The sequence below is a fragment of the Penicillium cataractarum genome, assembly GCF_028827025.1.
Source record: "Penicillium cataractarum strain IBT 29864 chromosome Unknown utg000002l, whole genome shotgun sequence".
In the NCBI taxonomy this organism is placed as follows: Eukaryota; Fungi; Ascomycota; class Eurotiomycetes; order Eurotiales; family Aspergillaceae; genus Penicillium; species Penicillium cataractarum.
Genome location: NW_026622738.1, coordinates 6,952,883 through 6,975,799, shown reverse-complemented (window position 1 = coordinate 6,975,799; position 22,917 = coordinate 6,952,883). Strand labels below are relative to the sequence as shown.

At 42.9% G+C, this 22,917-nt stretch overlaps 3 protein-coding genes across 3 annotated transcripts; 2 read left to right on the top strand and 1 right to left on the bottom strand.

The window, feature by feature from the left end:
• Window positions 1–13,110: 13,110 nt before the first annotated feature.
• Window positions 13,111–13,642, top strand: N7496_004510 (uncharacterized protein; the record flags this gene model as incomplete). The annotated part of the gene is made up of 3 exons (XM_056697441.1): window positions 13,111–13,218; window positions 13,277–13,303; window positions 13,565–13,642. 3 exons carry the CDS (start codon window positions 13,111–13,113, stop codon window positions 13,640–13,642), a joined length of 213 nt encoding a protein of 70 aa, XP_056559653.1.
• Window positions 13,643–17,795: 4,153 nt separating this feature from the next.
• N7496_004509 (uncharacterized protein) lies at window positions 17,796–19,204 on the bottom strand (the record flags this gene model as incomplete). Its single annotated transcript, XM_056697440.1, has 7 exons — window positions 17,796–17,889; window positions 17,917–18,084; window positions 18,118–18,251; window positions 18,377–18,416; window positions 18,757–18,872; window positions 19,092–19,118; window positions 19,169–19,204. Coding segments are annotated over 7 exons (615 nt in total), but the record flags the coding sequence as incomplete, so codon positions are not given.
• Window positions 19,205–21,769: 2,565 nt separating this feature from the next.
• Window positions 21,770–22,681, top strand: N7496_004508 (uncharacterized protein; the record flags this gene model as incomplete). Its single annotated transcript, XM_056697439.1, has 1 exon — window positions 21,770–22,681. The coding sequence occupies one exon, from the start codon at window positions 21,770–21,772 to the stop codon at window positions 22,679–22,681; it is 912 nt and encodes a 303-aa protein (XP_056559651.1).
• Between the last annotated feature and the right edge of the window lie 236 nt (window positions 22,682–22,917).

The window sequence follows — 22,917 nt, the reverse complement described above, 5'->3', positions numbered from 1 at the left end:
ATTGCGATGAGGAGACGTACTCAATTTCCTACGAATACTTCAATACAAGCTAATTGCAGCTGCAGCCTTAGCGGGATGCAGATGTAGCCTTGCTCCGGGACATTCCTCGAAATTTCGAATTATCCGAGGCAATGACGACGTGTGCATGACCTTAGCAAGTTGCTTTTAGGATATGGGGGTGTAATTTGAGGCACTCATAATTATCAGACGCTGATGATCTCGCTGGAGGTCTCGCTAGAGTCGCTCTTCTCGGGCTCAATTTGGTAAGTGGATCAGACAAGAGGCTCATGACTCACACAAAGAGCTGGCCCACACACTCTGGAGAGAATGGGTGATTTGGCTATTGCCTATGGCTGGCTGGTGGGTGTAGATTATTCGTAGTGTTAACTTCGAGCGGTTGAATCTAAATAGACCGGCTGATCGTAACATTTGGTGTTTCAGCACAGTCTCCGATTAAATTGGGCTGACAAGGAACTTACCTGCGCAGGAAGACTCGTTTGCCTTCTCATCGTCAAAGTGTTATTAAAATTGAATATTATTATCTCGACTCGACTCAGCTGGTAAGTATATGCAAATGTACAGAAAGTTTGGGCCTAGACTAGACTGAGGGCCTAGCTAGCCGGCACGAACACGAGTCGAGTGGAGTGGACCGCTAAGGGCCTAACGAAAGCTAGGTAGCTTATGGGTTGGGTGTGTACTGTTCAATTGAATGAGTGAAAGGCTCCGAGGGAATGAAAGGTGAACAACTTATCATGGGTTGGCTGCTGCAGAGCATCTAACGGCTTCTTAGTACGAGGGAATCCATCCAATGCGACGCAGATGTTTACTTTGACAGAGAATCCGGGGGGAAGTCCGTATTTATAGAGTATCAGCTTATCCTGTTGCCGACTGCTTCATATTACAACGGTGTAGACTTGTCTGTCTGTCGCTATTCTAAAAAGCCTTGAAGCCTATACAAAGTGAGGCTTGTTGCACATTCCTCTATTAGGTGATCGGATGGACAATGAAGGTGATTCGGTGAAGGGCTCTTTCAAGAGGCATACCTTGGCATCAGTTCTTTAGGCTACATATATTGAAGCAGCGAAGACCTTTCCCAACTTAATTCACCTGGGTTTTGTTAGGCTTCAACTTCGTATCAACGACCGCGATATCAACACTCGAAAATGATGTGCAGCGGATCACCGGCTTACTAAGACGGCCTATTATGCTATCACATCATCTCACTTTCGGTATTGGCTAAGATTTGGTACTGAGGCCGGTGAACGTGTTATGTTCTGAGTAAGTCTACGTCAACGCGCCCTCATTTGTTGAGTACGGTCGCGCATGAACCTAGTTATTACTATCCATGCAGGCGCCTTCATTGAGTGGAACCATACTACAGTACATTGGCTGCGTAGTTTTGATAATTGAAAGCTACGTCCTTGATTTGCTCATTCGCCAGGAAGCGTCATCTATCGAACACCAGGGGATGTATGGCCAGAAACGAGACTCGCTGGGATGATGCTATAGAGATATTTTTTTGGTATATGCAGATGAGCCGGAGACCAAGACCTACCCGAACAGTGTCCTATTATACTCCCTTCCTCGTTGCGAGCTAATAACGACGTGCACAAAGGCCTCTCTTCCTAGGTGCTATTACCTCAAGATTTCGTCCGAAATGCTGCTCGCTCTGGTAAAACCTCTCACAGTTACCCATTACGAAGGCTTAAGTGACCCCCGAAGCCTAGCGCCCAATCTCTGTATAGCCCACCGCTCGCTACAAAACTTTCCTTATAGAAGGCATAGGCTTAGAGATGAGGGCAGACACTCATATTTATGACTACTGCGGCTGTGCGGGATGTGAAATGATGAGTACACTCACGAAAAGTACGTTAACCTATTTACGACACGGTCGGTTTTAGGATCATCTTACCTTATCCTGGAAGCTATAGCGCTCCTACACAAGATCCTAGGGCTAGACCTTTAGTTTTGGGGATCTAGGTGAGATACTCCTAGGGCGGGCACTTTGAATCTACGCGTAGGCTTCTGACCGGAGCTAGTTACGAGACGAAGGGTCCTAGGATCTCCACTGGTGATCCCGCGAATAACTGAACCGAATCTAGGAATGTATCCACTCGCCCTAGGAGCCACTTAGTTCTTAGGACTCTCGAGCTAGATCCTGGAACCTCTGCTCTTGGTCCCGGGGCCAGGAATGTGCTTTCAAGGGTTCAAGTAGGATATCACTGCGACGGGTACTTTGGTTCTACGCGCAGGCTACTAGTCCTCACTTCTACGAGTTATCTAATGAAAACCCTGTCAGGATCATACATGAAGCCTATAGGGCGGACGGTAACATAATAAAGAAACCTATCTACTACTTATGGTGTAGGCCACTGAGTATTCTTACATCTCATATCTCTGTTCTTCCGTATAGTATCTAGGCGGATACCACCATTTTACTCTAAATATAGGTCACCCTAGACGCGAGGGAGCCCTGTTACATTGATTTCTCACTCTACATATTAGGATCTAGGGCCAACCCACTATACGGTTCCTTCGTGTCTATTGCTGATTCCACGACACTGTCAAACTCTATGTATAGTATCCATGAAAAACTCTTAGATACGTAGATCTCGCTCGCGGAAGCCCGATCGACTGCCCCTCGAGAACTAGATCGTTTTGTCTGATGGATATTGGCAATTTTCGCCGATTACCTCACGTTCGAGAGTATTGACTCCCATAGATTAAACACGGAATTAACGCTTGTGGAGGCGTGTTAGTGGATTCTTAATTACCCTTGCTAACGGTTATGGCTTTAGACATGATAATTAACAGATACCCATAGGGCCGTATAAGCGACGGTTGAAATAAATTCGGACGGTGGAAAACGATAACGGGTCGCGCTTTCGTATTCCCCGTTCCTGATCTGATATTATAAATATGCTCCTATTACCAATTACTGAATTTTCTAGTTGCCGATCATGGCCTCTACTAATCCTAAGGAAGCGAAAACAATCCTGAATCCTGAAAACGAGTTACCTAGGATTTAATTTAGCCAGAATCCGTCATCTAAGATCTACTAACTCTTAACTGTGGTAAGCGCGCCGACCGTCGAAGTGACGGCCTGATACGAGATTCTAAGACCTAAGAACTTCCTAGGGTAAGCCGAGCTAACCGACGCATACCGTGTTACACGCTATGTCTTATTAACTACCTATAAAGGAAATATAGAATCCGAGGATTTGATACGGCTTCTATGGCACTTCGGAAGTGGTAAACATCTCTTCCCCGGTAGTCGCGTTAAAGGCGCCTAACAACGTACTCCTTTCCGTTCCGGGCTGCCAGTCGTAGGGCTAACTCCCTATATCGATTAGTCCCCGCGACATCGAGTCGATCGTCTCGGAGTAACAGCTTCATAATATCTAGATTCCTATAAGAGGCAGTAATATATAGTGTTGTGTTGCCAAGAGAGGTCTTAGCGTTAACGTCCAGTCGAGACCCTTATTTAAGAAGCAGTTTTGCAACACTATAGTAGCCGATCTCGATCGCGATGAATAGTAGAAACTTATGCTAGTAGGTTTGATTAACATCGACCTCTTCAAGAGAGATAAGTCGGCGGACAACTTCTAGATATCCCCTATCGGCGGCAAGATATAGGATAAGCGTGCGGTACATTTAAATCTAGATCGCTCCTAGTAAGGAGAAGCTCCAACATCCGCAGATCGCCCTAGCCTACCGCGTAGCTAAGGGCCGTCTACCCCTACTTATCGCAAATATTTAGGCCTAGTAAATTCAAGCCTACTAGCATACAAGCGAGATAAACGTTTCTAATTTTAACTGCAAAGTGAAGAGTAGTCTTGTGGTTAAGGTAGCGTCTATTAAGATTGGCTGGTTCCTCGGCCAAAATCTGTAATACGACGGATCGGCGGTCTTCACGAGCAGCCGCACAGAGAGGTGTAGCTCCTTCGTTGCGTTCTATTTTTTAATTCCACACGTGCTCAAAAGAAGCTTGGTAACGTTCCCCTTATACCCCTACCTAGCAGGATTAAGTACATAATATGGACTAAGCTTAAGATAGGTCTGTACTCGAGTTAGGAGTAGAGGTATTCGCGAGAAATCCCATTGTCCAGCTATACAGTGCAACAAAGCTAAATATAAGCCGGATCACGCCTACTAAGACGCATAATAGCGGTTAGAGGACAATATCCTGGTAAGACTTCGAAGGATTCACACGCCTTAGTTGTGGCAATCACGAACACTCCAGCCACACCCGCGGCGGCGATTCATATATAGCGTTGTACGGTGCAGGAAGTTAATAGTTTAAATATTTGAATATTATCCGAAAATCATGATACGTAGTGGATTCTAACGCACGACCTGGAAGTGAGAACAGTTACCAGTAGGCCTAAAGTGCACAAAAAACTCCGAATGGGTTGATGGTTATTCACTGTTCATCCCGCAAGTCCATTAACATCCTAAGGTTTTCTGGGCTTTTAATAGGTTTTTGTCCTTTTTCTGATCTAGAATTAATCGGGAAAGCAATAATTAAATATCTATTATACGAGTTAGATCTAGCCCTAAATGAATAGCTAAATGAGCTCCCGATATATAACTTTTGGACAGCCTTCGATTAGCTCGGATTTTGGGATTTCCCCGCTACTGTGAGCCCAGCTCCCTTACGCTAAGAAATCCAGACACGGTCTATATAGAACTTACTTCCTTAATAGATAGGAAGTGAAAACATAAATGAAGTTAAAGAAATACAAAATTACTAGGTCGACTAACTAAAGCTATCCTAATAGAACGATTAGGCAAATCTAATTATCAATTACGCAATATCCCCTGGCTTTTTCTCTATGGGGTAGTAACCACCATTTTCGAGCATGATACCGTCTAGTACCTAGTTAGCCATATTGTTTTTGCCGATTACACACAAAAGGGCCTCCTTGTAACCTCTCCCTAATAGATCCCGTTCTCCGAACACGACGACGCTTCTCAATCGTCTCGTAGTAGCCTCGTCCTAGTCGCTACTTCGATTCTCCCTTAGGTAGCGACGTGCACCGTTAATTCTCTCCGATAGCAGGGCTAGGGTGTTCAGATTATTAAAGCCTTTTAGACAAAAAGCTTCATAAACCTTCCATAGTAGCTTCTCGCGTAAATCCTTAAGGAAATATAGCGGTATTCCGGTGCTTATGTAGGTAAAAGGCTTAACGCTCGGTCCAGAATTAGCTAGTAGGTGCCGGTAAGGTGTACCGTAGCCTTTAGCATCCTCTCCTAGAATTTTATAAAACATAAGCCGCGTGATAGTAGATTAGGAAATATATCTATCTAGGACTCGAGTAAGTAGAAACCAGAGCCCGTAGAGAACACGGCTATTCGGGCCTATTTCGTTAGGTTAGTATGGTAAGAATGAGTTAACGAGGAAGAGCCCACTATATAATAAAGGAGGAAGATAGGGGATAGAACATAGAGCCATATAGCTATAATGTTATTATTATTTCGTTAAAAACAGAGCTGTAGAGGAATAGGCAAATACGCGGTTGCCGTATATATGAGGAAAAGGCAAATTTAACTTACCCACCCGAGTTATGTCCTACTAGCATAGCATCTTTGAGCTATACATGGTTTACAAAGGCTATTAACGTTTGTATATAAAGCTAAAACGTAACAGACTCTCTTCGTGTTAGCTTATCGCTTCGTCCGTGGCCGATCTAATCGAGCGCATAAATTTTATGGCCCTCCGCGAGAAGTCGAGGCATAATCTATATAGGGGCACTTATAAGTAGTGTCGTAACGGGTCCGTATAATAGGATTATCTGAAAACGCTTAAACATATTCAGACGCACCTTTCTCTATATATAACTCTAGCTCCGACTTCCGTGTAGAAACAGAATAAGCTTTTTCGTCGGAGGTAAATAGCTCCCGTTATCACCTTCCTCTGGCCTTAAATAGACGAATCTCGCTCTTACACCGTAAACGTTAAGCTCTTCAGTATATTCATTCTATGAAAGGTCCTTCATCTACTCCTTTCCGGATTATTCGACCCTGATCAAATCATCGTCTCGGAAAATATATTTTCCCTTAAGCTAAAGTTGAGCTAGTATCGCTAACTGCCTCCTATAGGATTCGGTTTGCTTAATAAGCTTATTCCACGGGAGGATAAGGCACTAGATATTTCCGAAGATATTCGGTATTAAACTAATTAGGACTTGTAGAATGTATGTGGGGAGAAGGACGCTGATTGCGAATAGCTAGAATATAATGTAAGGTAGAAGGAATATACTTATACTTTCGTACGCTACCCTAATAGTGATAACGATCTATTCAATAGCTATGCGTAAGAAGTAGCGAGTGAAGCATAACGCCGTTAAAGTCATAGATTGCGCCTTCTCTGAACCCTAGTTTAGGACGAGCGGCTTTCTCTAGGCTATATTATAAGAGTCAGAGGCGAAACGATTTCTAAGAAAGTCTTCTCTCTACCAAAGTGATTAATAAAATTTAGCAAGATCCTTCCCTCTAGATCAGAGAAAGGAGAGATTAATTATTTATAGTTCGCATTCCGGAAAATGCGAATTTTCCTATTTCCTTACCGTTATTATCCCCCTTAGTATTTGTCAACATATGGATGTTGTGGGGTCACATGACGAAGGACCCACTCATATAACCCCTCTCTACATATAGATCTTCTTCTATAAAGATCTAACAGATTGATCCTCAACGATCTCGCATATGATTGCCTACCTAAGCAAGAGACTCTCAACACTCTGATTCTGTTGATTTATCATATGATCCTTTGCTATGTTTCTTGTGATATAAATACTGCTATGTTTCCTAGTTAAATTGAATCAAGTTTATCATCCTTTGTGATCTCTCTTCTAGATCAGTGGTACTCTTCCATAATCGTGGTACTTCTCCTTCATAGAAGTGCGCACGACCGATAGACTCATAACCGTGTATTCAGACACTGTATTGAGTATTTACTAATCCTTATGCACACTATCGTCTTGTGTGTATAACCACGACTTTATGGTCACCGCCTAGAGTCCGACAGTTATGAGCCCGACGCCTCTGCTCTAACCACTTAACCAATTCAATTCAATCTTCCTTTACTTTACTCTCACTATCGCTTCACTTCCCACACAGAAGCGATGGATTCAACCACGCAACAAGCCACCTGGCTTCACTACCCACTAAAATCTCACGCACACTGGGTTCCATGGATCACTGCGGTCAAAGACCACGCACTAGCTAATAATGTGTGGAAATATGCCGATCCGGACCAATCCGCACCGATTACCCCGCCTCAGGAACCAGTTAAACCACAGATATCTGATGTGATCAGAAACCCTACCAATACATACACATCTAATCTTCCTGAACAGCCACTCAGGCTCATCGACCTTACGTCTGACCAATTAGCTATCTATAAGATACTACTAAGTGAATACGAATCGTCAAGATCAGACTACTTTCGCTACCTACGATCCATTGAATCTCTCAAGCAAGGTATTCGATCCTCTCTCACACCAGAAGGACGTCAAATCGTCAATGGCCTATCAGCACACGAAGCTATAGTGAAACTACGTGCTACCTTTGCCCTATCCGACCAATCGAAGAATCGTCAAATCCTACGCGATTGGGATGAGCTAAAACGACAAGCTCCACCAACCAAATTATCTCAACTACCTACATGGGGTCAAAAGTGGCTAATTAGCCAATCGGAAGGCGAGAAAGCAGCAATTGCCTACTTCCAAGATCCTCTGTCTCCAGTATACGATTTCCTAGAGACTATCCAACCTAGTGACCAGGGCTTCTACACCTTCTGGTACAATACAATCCTACAGGGTCTAAAGAGACCTACCCTAACCGAACTGGTTAATCAATTCGTCGATCAATACCGACCGCCTACCATAACCAGCAGTGGTAGAAGACGACCTATCGCACATACGACCTACCAAGGACGTCAACCTGACGAATCAGACGAAGAAGGACCTACACAATCAACCAGAAGAAGGAAGTGCCCTTGTGGGGGTATGCCTAACTCTGGTAACCACGATTTTGAGACGTGTCGCTATGTGAATCCTAAGGCAAGACCTAGGGGGTGGCAACCTGACCCAGAGGTCCAAGAGCGATTTGAAAAGCGATGCGATGAATCTAGAGGATTCAAGATAGCCTACCAACGTGTAATTCGACGTTACCAACCGGCTAATTCAACCAATTCGACCAATTCGGCCAATTCAACTGCTAGAGACGCTTTCTCTACCTATATACCAAAACAACAGGTCGAGACTCTCTTTCGAGAGGAAGATGGTGTTGCGATGAGCACAATCAGGATTCCTACCAAGAAGAACGACACCTGGTGCTATGATACCGGAGCATCAATTCATGTCACGAATAATAGGGACCTACTGTCAAACTATAGGCCCGTTGTGTCCTCTGTCATGGTTGGAAACACCGAAACCACTATCCTTGGTTATGGTGAACTGTCCGTCAAACCATCAGAATCTCTTGATGGAACCACTTTCCCTTTGAAACAAGTTGCCTATTGTCCTGGATTCCACATCAACCTAATCTCTGCAGAGAGAGCTGCTAGCGCAGGCATCTATCTGAATGGCAAGGATTGCCTACTAGAAGAGAAGGACGGAAGACCTATCTGCAAGCTTAACGCGAAATCAGGCATCTACCTAATTCGATGGGACAATTCAACCACTGACCGACCTACTGCCAACCACGCTCATATTTCATCTACCTCTCACTTATCTCTTACTTCTGTCTCACACGATCAAGTTGCACCTATCACTGAGCAATTTAGCAAGGTTACCCTATCTTCACACACCAAGAAGCACCTAGATGGGACAATCGACCTATGGCATAGACGACTAGGACACGTTAGCAAGGACGTCCTATCTCATCTACCAGAGCACTCATCAGGCATCACCATCAAAGATATATCTTTGCCTATCAACCACTGCGAGACATGCAAACTGGCTAATTCGCATCGTTAAATCTCTCGACGACCTATGCAGTACAATCGCCCTTTCGAATCTCTGCATTGGGATCTTATACACTTCGAACCATCCCTAGGCAGAACGACCTACCTATCTCACTCTGTGGACCCTATCACTAAATACCAACTGGCAGAAGATCTAACTACCAAGACCGATTCGACCCAATCTCTCTGCGACCAGATCGATTTCGTACAACACCAATTCAACCTACGCGTCCTCACTATCCATTCAGATGACGAGAGATCTCTATCTGAATTCTTCGATCAAGAAGCACAATCACGTGGTATCTATCTAGAAACCACACCGCCCTACCAACCTGACCAAAACGGCTACGCTGAGCGTTATGGCGCATTGATTTCAAAGATGGCTAGGCAGATGACTATCGATTCAAACCTACCAAGCTATCTCTGGTATGAAGTAGCTAGAACTGCCGTCTATATTCAAAACCGCCTACCTCACCGCACACTAGATTGGCAATCCCCACACGAAGCGCTTGCTACCTACCTCGGTGAAAACGCACCACATTGGCTACAGGCAAAGCCAGATCTCTCACATATTCGAATCTTTGGATGTAAAGCTTATGTACGCATTACTAAGCTACCTAGACTAGCTAAGCTAGCACCACGTGCTGCTATTGGCTATCTAGTAGGTTATGAAGCCTATAACATCTGGCGTATCTGGATACCTACCAAACGACGTGTAATTCGTGCACGAGACGTCCAATTCAACGAGGAAGAATCCTACAATCCTTCGCTACCCAATCAACGCATCCAAATCTATAAGGAGACCAATCTATCTCAGCAGATTGATACTCTTGACGACGAAGAGATCAATCAAATCCTCGAAGACATAGATATCCCATTCAACCAACCGGTGCAGCAAGATCTCGGGGTGTGGAAGTAGTAGTAGTCCTACTATCAACATCGATCACACCACACCTATACCAACAGACGAGATCCTAACAGACGAAATCCTCGGAGATCAACCAATCACACCACCGCTCGACCCAAAATCAGACGAATCGATAGGATCCAGCGAATCAGAACCAGAGGATATAGTCCCTTTCGTCTTAATTGACAACACAAACTTCGACCCTTCTGGTTATGAACCTCTTAATATACCAACTAAACGACCACGGTCAGATTCCGACTCTAGCAACAATGAAAGTGAGAGAAAACGCCCTCACTTATCCCTCACAACCTATCTCCAAGCTTTCGCGTCCAATTAATACCAACAACCAAAGATTGCGATCTCATCAATTCCTCCGCCACCACCTAGCTACCATCAATTAGCTGGTCATCCTTTTGAAAGCCAATTCCGACAAGCTATGCGAATCGAATTTAACAAGCTTCTGGATATGCATGTATTCGAACCTATCAACAAAGATCTCGTCAGATACACACACCAATCGAATTGCAAAGATCTCAACCAATCAGATTGCCCACGCCACCAGCTTATACCAATGAGATGGGTCTTTGCCTATAAATCTGACGAATCAGGTTATCTCACACGCTTCAAAGCGCGTCTATGCGTACGCGGAGATACACAGACACCAGACGAACTAGAAGACCCACGTACTAGTACGCTTGCTGCTAGGACCTTTCGCACGCTTATAGCAATCATCACGCATTTTGACCTAGAGACCTTTCAGATGGATGCCGTCAACGCTTTCCTAAACAGTGATCTCAAAGAGGAAGTGTACTGCCGATACCCACCAGGACTAGGACGAAAGTCAATGGTCCTACGCCTACATAAGGCAGTATATGGTCTTCGAATCGCTAGTAAGAGATGGGAAGACGACGTGAAAGAAATGCTTCTCTCACTAGGCTTTAAAAGCTGTCCTGAAGACCCTGCGCTTTATACTGATAATCGCATGGTTATTATGGTGTTTGTTGACGATTTCCTGGCTGCCTACCACCGAAGTGAGAGATTGCACGCTTACCAGATAAAGCAACTTCTCTCACAGCGCTTTAAGATGAAGGACTGTGGTGAACTTACCCAATTCATCGGTATTCGAATTATACGCGACCGACAGCGACGAAAGACCTGGCTAAACCAATCAGCCTACATTGAAAAGATCGCTGCTAAATTTAACCTCCTAGGCAGGAAACCGCCTAATACACCACTAGTCAGCAATCAACGTCTTGATCCGATCACTGGTCAAATCAACAAATCAACCGTTAAACTATACCAGCAGAAGTGTGGTTCGACCCTTTTCCCTGCTGTGTGGACTAGACCAGACACCGCTTTCGCTAATCAGCTACTAGCTAAATCTCTCACACGCTGTGATGAGAAGCACCTAGCTGCTGTCGACCATCTGATTTCGTACCTATATGGGACTAAAGATCTAGCTATCTGCTTTGGTGGCAGCCAATCAGATAGCCAGATCTTCACTGCTTCGTCCGATGCAAGCTTTGCCGACAATCTTGATAGGAAGTCATCAGAAGGTTTCATCTTCTCATTGTTTGGTGGTCCAATCGAGTGGAAATCTCGCAAGCAGAAGACGATTACCACATCAACCACAGAAGCCGAATTACTAGCTGTATCACATGCAGCTAAACAGCTATACTGGATCAAACGTCTCTTCTCATTCATTGAATTCGACACTAACCAACCAGAAGTGTTGAATTGCGATAACAAACAGACCGTCGACCTATTAAATCGCGAGAAATCAGTCTTTCAGACCAAACTTCGTCACGTGGATATCAACCGCCTATGGATTCGTCAAGAGGTACAGGCAAAGCGCCTATCTGTCCAATGGGTCAAAACCACCGATATGCCCGCAGACGGTCTCACCAAGTGCCTACCTAGGCAGAAGCATACTGAATTCATCAGACAACTAGGTATAGAGATACCACCTCCTATCTAGTTATTCTGTTTCTCCTTTCTCTTATTCAGTTCTCACTTTGCTCTCATTCCGCTCTCACATCGAGAACTGAGGGGGTGTGTCAACATATGGATGTTGTGGGGTCACATGACGAAGGACCCACTCATATAACCCCTCTCTACATATAGATCTTCTTCTATAAAGATCTAACAGATTGATCCTCAACGATCTCGCATATGATTGCCTACCTAAGCAAGAGACTCTCAACACTCTGATTCTGTTGATTTATCATGTGATCCTTTGCTATGTTTCTTGTGATATAAATACTGCTATGTTTCCTAGTTAAATTGAATCAAGTTTATCATCCTTTGTGATCTCTCTTCTAGATCAGTGGTACTCTTCCATAATCGTGGTACTTCTCCTTCATAGAAGTGCGCACGACCGATAGACTCATAACCGTGTATTCAGACACTGTATTGAGTATTTACCAATCCTTATGCACACTATCGTCTTGTGTGTATAACCACGACTTTATGGTCACCGCCTAGAGTCCGACAGATCTTCTTCTATAAAGATCTAACAGATTGATCCTCAACGATCTCGCATATGATTGCCTACCTAAGTAAGAGACTCTTAACACTCTGATTCTGTTGATTTATCATGTGACCTTTTGCTATGTTTCTTGTGATATAAATACTGCTATGTTACCTAGTTAAATTGAATCAAGTTTATCATCCTTTGTGATCTCTCTTCTAGATCAGTGGTACTCTTCTATAATCGTGGTACTTCTCCTTTATAGAAGTGCGCACGACCGATAGACTCATAACCGTGTATTCAGACACTACGTTGAGTATTTACCCTTATGCACACTATCGTCTTGTGTGTATAACCACGACTTTATGGTCACCGCCTAGAGTCCGATAGTTATTATAAGGAAGTAGACTCTTAATTGTATTAGACTACTAGATATCACCCTTTTCCTAAGTATTTATGGTAATTACTAGCTATTTCGTCGATAATAACTAGGAGTATCGCGAGGTCCTTCTTAGATTTAAGCTACTATATAGTCTATATACTGGAAGTAATTTAAGTTCCGTCGTTATTAATATTCTTGAGGAACACTAGATCACCGATCGGATATTATCTATCATGATAGATAATATAACGAATAATAATACTATGATTAATAGTATCTAAGAAGAGATTAAGGTATAAGGGATTGGTGATATAGGGATCTTTCGGATTCTATGTCTCGCCTATGTGATTTAGCTAAGTCTTAATCGATTACTAGGTAAAATGAAGGTAGTACCTATTAATGATGAGACTAAGATTAAGTGGTCGGATAAGCGTGTATACTTATATCCTAAGCGTATAAACAGAGAGATAGTTGATACTCTAAATAAGGTAAGTCTTCCTTCCTCTCTTTTACTACTAGATAACTAACCTCTTACTCTATACCTAGATTCGGAACCTTACTATCTTTATTAATGTAAGCCTATAGCGCCGCGAAGCTTTTTTAGGTCTTTAGATCGAAGAGCCTTATCTACTCCCTATTTAGGATATCCGTACACGATAGAATTCTACCTTTCTAATACTCGGCCGTGTAAAGCGACTATAGGAGGCCTTTAAACGATACTGTTAAACTTATAGATACCCCTAATTCTACCTTAATAAAGAGGAGTAGCGCTAGGTCGACTACCTACTTTGTATCACCTAGCCGTTTTTTAAGTTTACTACTACTCTTTTAAAGTTAAAGGATATCACTATTTATCTTATCTTTAGTATCTATAATAATCTTTTTAGTTACCTTAAGGCCTCCGAAGAGTAGCTTCGCTGGAAGAGGATTCCCTGGAAGTAAACTATGCTTTAAGCACTTTAAGCAGTAACGGAAAAGCTCTTAGAGTACTATAAGATGACTGACTATGAGTGCTATGGTGATATTTACGTAATTGTAACGATCCTGGCACCTTCGAAGAAGCTTCGCTTCTTTAAAACTAAGGATTGGTAAGGTGATGTTGACTACGCTAGACGATACCGTGGTCGATTAGAAGAGGAATTCTAGCGTTATAAGAGACGGCTTTTAGATAATAATAGCCCTCTATTACCTAGGGCTTTAGCTGGTTCACTTAATACCGTGGATGAGATTGAGATGCTTTATGAATCCTAGAATGCTCTTTAACCGGAGGAGCCCTAAGGGAATAATGATGATGAGCTTGATCGCTATCTTGCTAAAGGTAAGCCCCTACCTATGTATAAAGAAACTTCGAGAAATTAAAACTAATAAGCTAGGACTAATATCTTAATATCCTCGTATGTTCTGGAAGGAGTATTAATAAGAGTTTCTAATTCTTGTAGCCCTTATACGGGATATCTTATCTATTCCTGCTAGTGGTGCTGGTGTAGAGCGTCTGTTTAATTGCGCGCGTGATATCTGTCATTATCGACGTGGGTAATTAAAACCGGAGACAGTTAAAGCGCTAATGCTTTATATGTGTGTAATAAAATTTAAGGTTGAATAAAGGGAGATTGATTTCACTAAATAGCTTATTTTAGTTGGGGAGTTAGCTCTTCTTGAATAGGAGAGAGGCTCACTACCACCCCTCCCTTCTCTGGATCCTATTAGTGATAGTGAGGAGGCCGAAGATGAAGATATAGTGACTGAGATTCCCTCTTAGCTATAGCCTTAGGCTTAGAGTGAAAATACTAGACCTAAGAGACCTCGGAGTAGAAGTACTTAATCCTAGGAGAATAAAGTTATGCCTAAACCGGCTAATCTGGAGAATACATAACGACCTAGTCGAGTACGGAAGAAGACTAGAATGCCAGAAGGATTTGAAATTGGAACCCTATAAGTGTATGATAAATCAAAGAAGTGCACTATTATATTAAAAAAGTTGATTTGCGTTAGATACTTTATACTGACTAGATACTAGAAAAATACCAAAAAGACTGCATAAAAAATCATCTGACTAAAAGGTCACGAGGCTTAGCCTGTTTGCTATGTTTATCTAACCATTGGTTAACCAAAACCGCATTGCGGTCTTGAGTTGAAGACCGCAACCAAACTGCAAAAATTTGCGGTCTTCGAGCTAAGACCGCAACCAAACCGCAAAATTTGCGGTCTTGATCTGAAGACCAAAACCAAATGGTTTTGGATATAGTTGCGGTTAACCATGGTCTTTGCGGTTAGCGCCGCAGTCTAACTACGACGTAACATACTGTACGAATAAACTTACATTTCCTATCTTTTATTGAATCTCTATCGAGGATCTATAGAGCTATCTAGAGTAATATAGTAAGTGCAATACTTAAAAATACTAAGAAAAGCGCAAAATTTATGCAAGTGGCAGGATTTTAACTGTTTGCACTGTTTACAGTCCCGTGGGAAGTCCCATACTCCCATGGGAGTCCCACGGCCCTTCTAGTCCCGCTCATGGGACTAAAGCTTAGTCCCAACTCCCGTCCACGGCGGGAAGTCCCAGGTCCCACGGTGGGAGTCCCGTGGGAGATGTCAATGTCTACCTAGAATAGTGTAGTGGCACCGTCTGACTTTGTTAGCGCCGTTTACAAACACATAAATGGCCTGCCCACTCTTTACCCTGTGACAGCCAGTTCTAATTCATCATTCTATTCAAAGATCGCACACCACCAATTTCACTCTCAATATGACGACTACTAGTGCAGGGGATGGTTCACAATCAGAATATCAGATGAGAATGAAGAAAAATTTTCAAGAACCGACCCAGGTTGTTCACGACCTCGGAGCCACCCTCAGACAGATTCGAGATTTGTGGAAGTTGCCGGCGTACTCGTTGAATTAAGCGCCGATACATGTGAGACAGCAACATCACGGAACAGAAAACGAACGAAATTGAGCGAAGTGTGTACCTTGGTATGGCCTGATCGCGTGATTAGACATCATCTTCCGTGGCTGATCAAGACTAGGACCATGCTTTCAAGAAGCTCCGAACCGCACTTGACCATGAAATTACAACATTGCGAGATACAAACCGAAAGCTCCAAGATGAAATTTGTATGGTGAGGGACGAGCATCAAAGGCTACAAGCCAAACTCTCGCAGTTAGGCCAAAAACTCGTCTTAGAGTGCACAGTTTGCTACGAGCAGACAGGGAAATGGGCGGCACTTGCGTGTAGGCACATGTTTTGTTGGTCGTGCGTTGAAATCTCGACAAGCCAGAGAGATGTCCACTCTATAGAGCATCCATCACAGGATATCTCACCTGCCACCCATTTGCAGGATGAATTCCGGCAGTGCAGCCCTGTGGAAAAAGCGTGACACTTTTTCTTTACGCGTGGTTTATCAGGTTATTGGGGAGTAATATACGAGTGGTTAATCTCCGCCCGCATTCTTCACTTTTCCAGGTTGTCTTGTCAACAGCATTGAAGTAAGTACCAATGCGGTTCTCTCCACTGAGATCATAAACATGGTCGAGCCAACAAAGAACAACTGGCATAGCGAATTTTTGATTTGAAAATGATGAGAACTCTAACCATCCTCTACGTATCACAAGTTTGGGTTTATGAAAGAAAAAGAATAAAATGTATGCTGATTGGTTTGTTCGAATACTCTCGAGATGATAAACAGTCTGTGTTTCGTCTATCGTCGTTCCGCATAAGTTGCCGTGCAGACGTTTGGTATTATGAAGAACTGTCGAAAGAAATACGGGCCATCATACCGCTAGACCAAGAAGGCACCATGGGTGACATTCTTAGTCTATACTTCTTGTTTGACAAGAACTTTGCTCCAACACTGGGCAAATGAAGGCAGCAGCGACCTGGGTAAGTAGCAATCAAAGACCCGTCTTTCCAGCTACAAAGAGGTCACCTGTAGTTCTCTATCAAGCTATGTACAAAGAGATCTGGATTCAGGCATGTCTCTGAGGGAAAATTTGCCTGTGAAGACAGGGCCGAGTTCGGTATATACGTAGGTGGTTCCGTACCCGGCCGTAAAAACAATCGGAAGAAGAGCCTCGGCTCGTCATCCCTAGGCCCAAAGATGATGCTCAGCATCTGTCTACGCACCCAGCAAAGATCACCTCTCGCAGATTTGGTCTCAGACAGATGGAACAAGTGCTCCTCAATTGTTTCGCCCGTGGTCCGATCTAGCCCTGTAAGATGAATCTCCACCCGGTGCCGTAGCCTAACCGGAACCAATGCCGACGTATAGAGTAACATGTCGTCGGTCGCTTTTGCATCACACATTGGACCAAACGCCAGCGATATGCCCGCTTGATCTGCATCCATAGAGCGCACAAGAGCAAGCTTGGCTAAATACGTCAAGAATCAGACAACTTACAGTAATTCTGTCTTGTTGCGTGTGGCTGTTCTTAATTGCCTAAAGCGAGAAACATATTTTTTCCATGCTCCACCACTCAAAGCGAGAATCAAGGTGAGGATAAAAAATCAATCATACAGCAAGGCCGGATAGATACAAAATTGCTTAGACAATGTGATTCCAAAAGCCATAGACTTTATCGCTCAATCCTTTTGCCTTACAGATTTCCTTTTTACTTCTTCATGCTTCTTTCTATCGTTAGTGATAGTGCTAAATAATAGGGCGTAAAAAGAGCCTTAAATGAAATCATCTATTCAATACATCCAATTAGACCTCGCCCAAACCCGCGGGTAGACGGGTTAGACCCGACCCGTACCCGTTTCTTGGCGGGTTTTGGGTCGAGGGTATAGAACCGAAGGTCGGGTACGGGTTGAGATATTGAATCCGCGGGTTACCCGGGGATTACCCACGGGTTGATAAACAATGCAAATATGAAGAACCTCTTGATATGCATATATTATGCATTTCTGGGCTATATTTATAGGTATCTAGCTTATAGGTAGTGGATTCTTGCAGAAATAAGGTCGAGGATAACTATGAATGTCTTTAATTCTAGAACTAAACTAATAAACTATGAACTAATCATTATTATACCGCGAACGCTTCCTAGATCTTCCTGAGATACGCTATTGTGTCTCCGGTAGAGGAACATCTTCCTCCTCGTTACTATCTCTATAGCCTTTAGTGTCTCGTTTAGATGTAGTACTCTTTCTTCTCTTTCTAAGAGCACGTTTCGAGGGACCTTACGTTGCTGATTGCGCTTGAATAAGGACTAAACCCTCCTGTGTATCGTCCTTATCACTCTCCTTATCGTTACTAATTGGGTCGACGGTACCCTCGAGTTGTTGGGTATCTTTCTCTTTATGATCCGCTTCTATCTCCCCTTTAGAAAGATACTCCTTCCGAAAAGTAATTCTATCCTCTTCGACTTTAAATTACGTCGTATACCTATATAATATAAGCTCCTGAATTGTTGTAGTATTTAGTGAGCCTCGACGATAGTGATAGATATCCCGAGTAGTGTTAAATAGCCGCTTAACGCCGGCGCTAGTTGTAGGAATTGAGAGTATATCGCGTGCGAGCTTTATAAGCGTAGGGAATGTGGTCTAGTTCTCCTTCTAGAACGCCCGTATTGGAATACTAGAAACGGTGGCTAAGATATATTTATTAGTATAGGTCCGGTGATTGATAGAATAAGGATACTTACCACTATCGAGATATCTTGTAAGCTCGTCCTGCTAGCTAGCCTGGATAATCTGATCTAGGCTAATTATCCGATTAAGATCTATACCTATACTCTGCGTAGTAGATCTTTTACCGTTCCCTATCTATTCTTCTGATAGACGTTACTTATATAGTTCAAAGTGGTCTATAAAGCTTTATCGATATCTAGTGAGCTACTTAGGGCCCTAATCTTTACTCCGGAAGAACTGGAGCTTATATTATGGTACGAGTATTATACTAATAGTAAAGATATTACTAGGAATATTATCCGTCTTACTATAGTACTGCCTAAGCTTTTCCTCCGCCGTACGAAGAGCGGTAAGTATAAGCTTCTTCTAGCCTACCTTCTTGCTTATAAGCTACTTAATCGACTTCTTAAGATGATCGAAGAGCTTATTATAGATAGTAAAAATAAGATAGACGGTGATATCTTTGGTTTTCGATAGCGTAGTAGTGAACTGGAAGAACGGCCGCGTGATCTAAAGTAAATAGTTAATCTAACGCTATTGCTCCTGGTTAAGCTTAAGATACGGATAGCCGTACTTCGAGTAAAACTTATCTAAGACGGATTATAGTCGTTTGGTACGGCGAAGTATTAGAAACGTCGAATTCTACCGCGTACGAATATCCTATATCGGAATAAGAGCTATAGAATCTGTCTAGAGGCTGCAGAAAGCTTCACGGCGCTGTGGGCTTACGTTGATGAAGATAGCTAAGCTTCGAAGCTATAAAAATAGATTAGAAGTAAGTTTTAATAAGTCTAATAGTGACGAACCTTATTTAAAGTGTTAATGATCTCCCGTTTCTGATACCTAGACCGAATTAATTAGTCCTAGGATTTAGTCTATTATATTTAAGTAGTGTCGTTTATTGGATTTACCTTTATCTAACCTAGGAGTTGCTTTAAGCTTAGTTAAATAATATGGGTAATGTATGGAACGCGAATAATCTCTATATTATCGCTAAGGTTAAGGGACTAGATAGTCTCTTAGATACTCGCTAATAAAGTGTTATTATTCGATGTATTATCGGTAGTGAATGTAAGTACTCGATCGGTTAAATTATACTTCTGTAGTAGCTAGAACAGAATAGCGCTAAGGTTAATACCTAAGTGTGTTCTATAAAGAGGCTTAAATCTAAGAAGTAGCTCCCGATAATTCTAGTCTTTATTAAGGAAGTAGCCCGTAACTACCAAAAATGCCTACTAGAAAGGAGATATCTAATAGTCGAGGGTAATTGAAATTTTTCTATCCTTAGGGAGCTTCTGTAGTATATTCTAATAGTATTCGAGCACCGTATTTCGTAGCCGGCTCCGTACTACCTTTGTAGATAGAATATTAAGCTACCTTAGGGCATTTTGGGCTATAGATATTATATCACGGAACCCTAGATGCTCTAGAAGCTAGAAGGGTAGCCTCGATTTAGTAATAAATCGAAGAAGACTTAATTCCTATTTTTCCTAGCTAAATAGAGTATCGACTAAAGGGCTCCGCGCCTATAGAAGTAGTCGAAATTAGTGTGTATCCTATAGCCTATAGACTAACGGGCTAGCTTACCGCTTATATAAATTGCCTAATATTTTGGCTTTTTGGCTTCCTACTATAGCTAGTAGTATGTTTCTTTATCGTTGAAGTTCTATTTCTAAGCCCTGGGTGATTAAGGATAGCCTTATAATACTTATATATAACCTTTAGCGCGCTATTACTAGCCCTAGCTACCTGATTAAAGTGGTCCTAAACGTCGGAAGAGTGTCGCGAGTCCTAGCGTATACGCTTCTTCCTTCCGAAGTCCGTTTGTAGCTACTATTATATATAGTCGTCGCTTATTATTTTAGAGTAGACTACGTATATAGTGATACGATTAGGTCGAACGCTCTCGAGGGAACTAGGTACCGGGGGCGAAGATAATCCTGATCGAATAAAACTAGAATCGCCTATAGAGCTCGCGATAAAAGGGAAGTTTCGTTAGCTAATCGATAGATTAGGGGTTAGATCGTCCGATCGGAGTAGTTAAAAGTTATCTAGAAGGTCTATATTATACGAAGATAATGCGGAGGCATTAGTGAATTAAGATATCTAGTAATATGCTAATTAACGAGCACTTAGCTAAGGATAGTTAGAGACTTAGAAGACTTACAAAAAAATCTTAGCGCGTAGACGTAGATTCTAGGGCCTCGTAATACCCTGTTCTTCTGAAGTGAAAAAGATAATATATTAATAAAGGCCTATATAGATAGATAAAAGCTATTATTATTAGCTTATAGCCTATATATAGGATAGGTAACCCGCGGGTTACTCGCTAAGAACCTATAAACCCGCGGGTAACCCGTGGGTAACCCGTTTTCCTTAAACAATTTCGTTCTAAGTCTTTAATTAAGGTAAAATCTATCCACTTTTTCGTAATTAATAACCTGAATAAGATAAAAGAGTACTCGATTGGTTGACGTATAGATTAATAAATATACGCTAATTGTTTTGAGACTAAATAATCCCTCGTAAGTCGTAGGATTAAAGAGATATTAGAATTCTATATTATCCTTGCAAAAATATACGTACTTCACTCTATAGTTTATAATATATTTCCGCACTTCTAACGATAGAGTTTTGATCTATATTAGTTTTTAAAACCATAATAATATTATACAGTCGTTAAAGCAAAATATATAATATTACTGCTATTGATTAAAAATAAAACCGGCTAATTTCTTAATCTTTTATAGAGAAAAGAGGGTTTTGTTAGTTAGAACCACAGAGGTAACTAGAATAGATATAAATAACAGTATTTTTGTTATGATATCCTGATATTGAGGTTATTCGCAGACTGATGCCCCAGGCCGCACGAGGCCCGGGCGTTCTGCCAAGAGGGTGCCGACCCGGCGGTCAGTCGACAGCTCCTCGGTGGCGTATCTAAAGGGCTACCCTGTCGGTAGGCCACGTTAGCTGGTTACACAACCTTTCAGCTCATACACGCTCATACCGTGGTTACCCCTCTTCTAGTTCCCTATTTTGTATGAGAGACTGTATATAAATTTGGGACCTTGAGGAGTAGGTTCAGACTCCTCAAGAAACAGTCTTGCCACGAATTTCACTAGGTGCTTCCAACCTTACCTGATCAACAGGTTTTCTACCCTGCAAGTAGTTATCTTTACAATTCTGTTTCTTCCTCTTTGATCACCTAAGGAAGGATGTCACCTCGAACTCGTTCGACGCCCGCCGGCGAAACAGAGCCGAATCTCCCACGGACTATCGAAGATTCGCAGACTGTTATCGAGGGAACCCCTTCTAACGAGGACGTTGACGCAGCGCTCGCGGCGATTCAGGAACGCGTTAGAAAGCTCCAAAAAATCAAGGAGCTTAACGAGCAAGCTACGAACCTCATGTCAGCCCTCGGCGAATCTATGCCGGATACCCACCGAGGACAAAGCGAATCTCCTGATTGGCACAAGGAAATCAAATTCGAAAACGTGCCAACCTTCGAACTCGAATACAACCTTCAGAAGCGGCATGAGTGGCTCCTCGACCTACAACAGATGTTCGCAGGAGCCCCAAAGAAATACTATAGCGACGAAAGAAAGATCATCGGCGCTGTATGCCATATGTGCCAAACCTATAGGCAGAGGTGGTACCGAACCTGTACCGAAAAAAGGGAGGTTGAACGCCGAAACGTCACCAATGACTGGCTCTTCTTCCAGGAGTGGACCCTAAGCCTTATCAAAAACGCGTCTAGTCTCACAATGGCTATCGCAAAGGAAAAGGAAAATATCCACCAGAGAAAGGACGAGGACCCTAGAGAGTTCCACGCCCGTCTCGATACCCTTGAGCAGTACTTTGAGAGAGCGAGTGAGAAAGAAAGGGCCCGATCCTTCTTCGTTAAACTACAACACTCCCTTCAGCTTCGAATCCAGGACCATGTACGAGAACTTCCCGAGACACGTGAGGAAGTTGTCAACACGGCAAACCATTACTGGGACCTCATGAAAACAAATTCGGACCGGGGAAACACAAACGAAACCAAGCCGAATCATCTCCGAAAGCGTAAGGCTCCTCCGGATGAACCCCAGGGACCGGAAAAGAAAACCTACAAGAACCGTCAAAACAATCGGAGACGTCAAGAGTCCTCAACGAACAACAACCTAAACCCTATCGGAAGGGATGGAAAACGCAATGTGTGCCACATCTGCGGAAGCGATACGCATTACTCTCCTGACTGCCCCGACCGAAAGGACCCTAAGGAAAAGCCAAAGGTCCAGATAGCAACAACCGCGGGAAACGACAGCGAGACGGAGTAGATCCCCATTCTTCGTCTCAAAAGCCTACCGTGGGGACCAGAACTCGTTTCTATATACCGATTACCATCCGAAACACTCTCGAAACCCATGCGGATCTTGACAGTGGAGCTGAAGTTGACCTCGTTAGCTTCGAATTCGTCAGGAAGTATAGGCTCCAGCCAGCAAAGCTTACCGAACCGATAATCCGCGCAATTAACCGACGAAACACTCCGACATATGGTGTGTGGTCAGTCCCC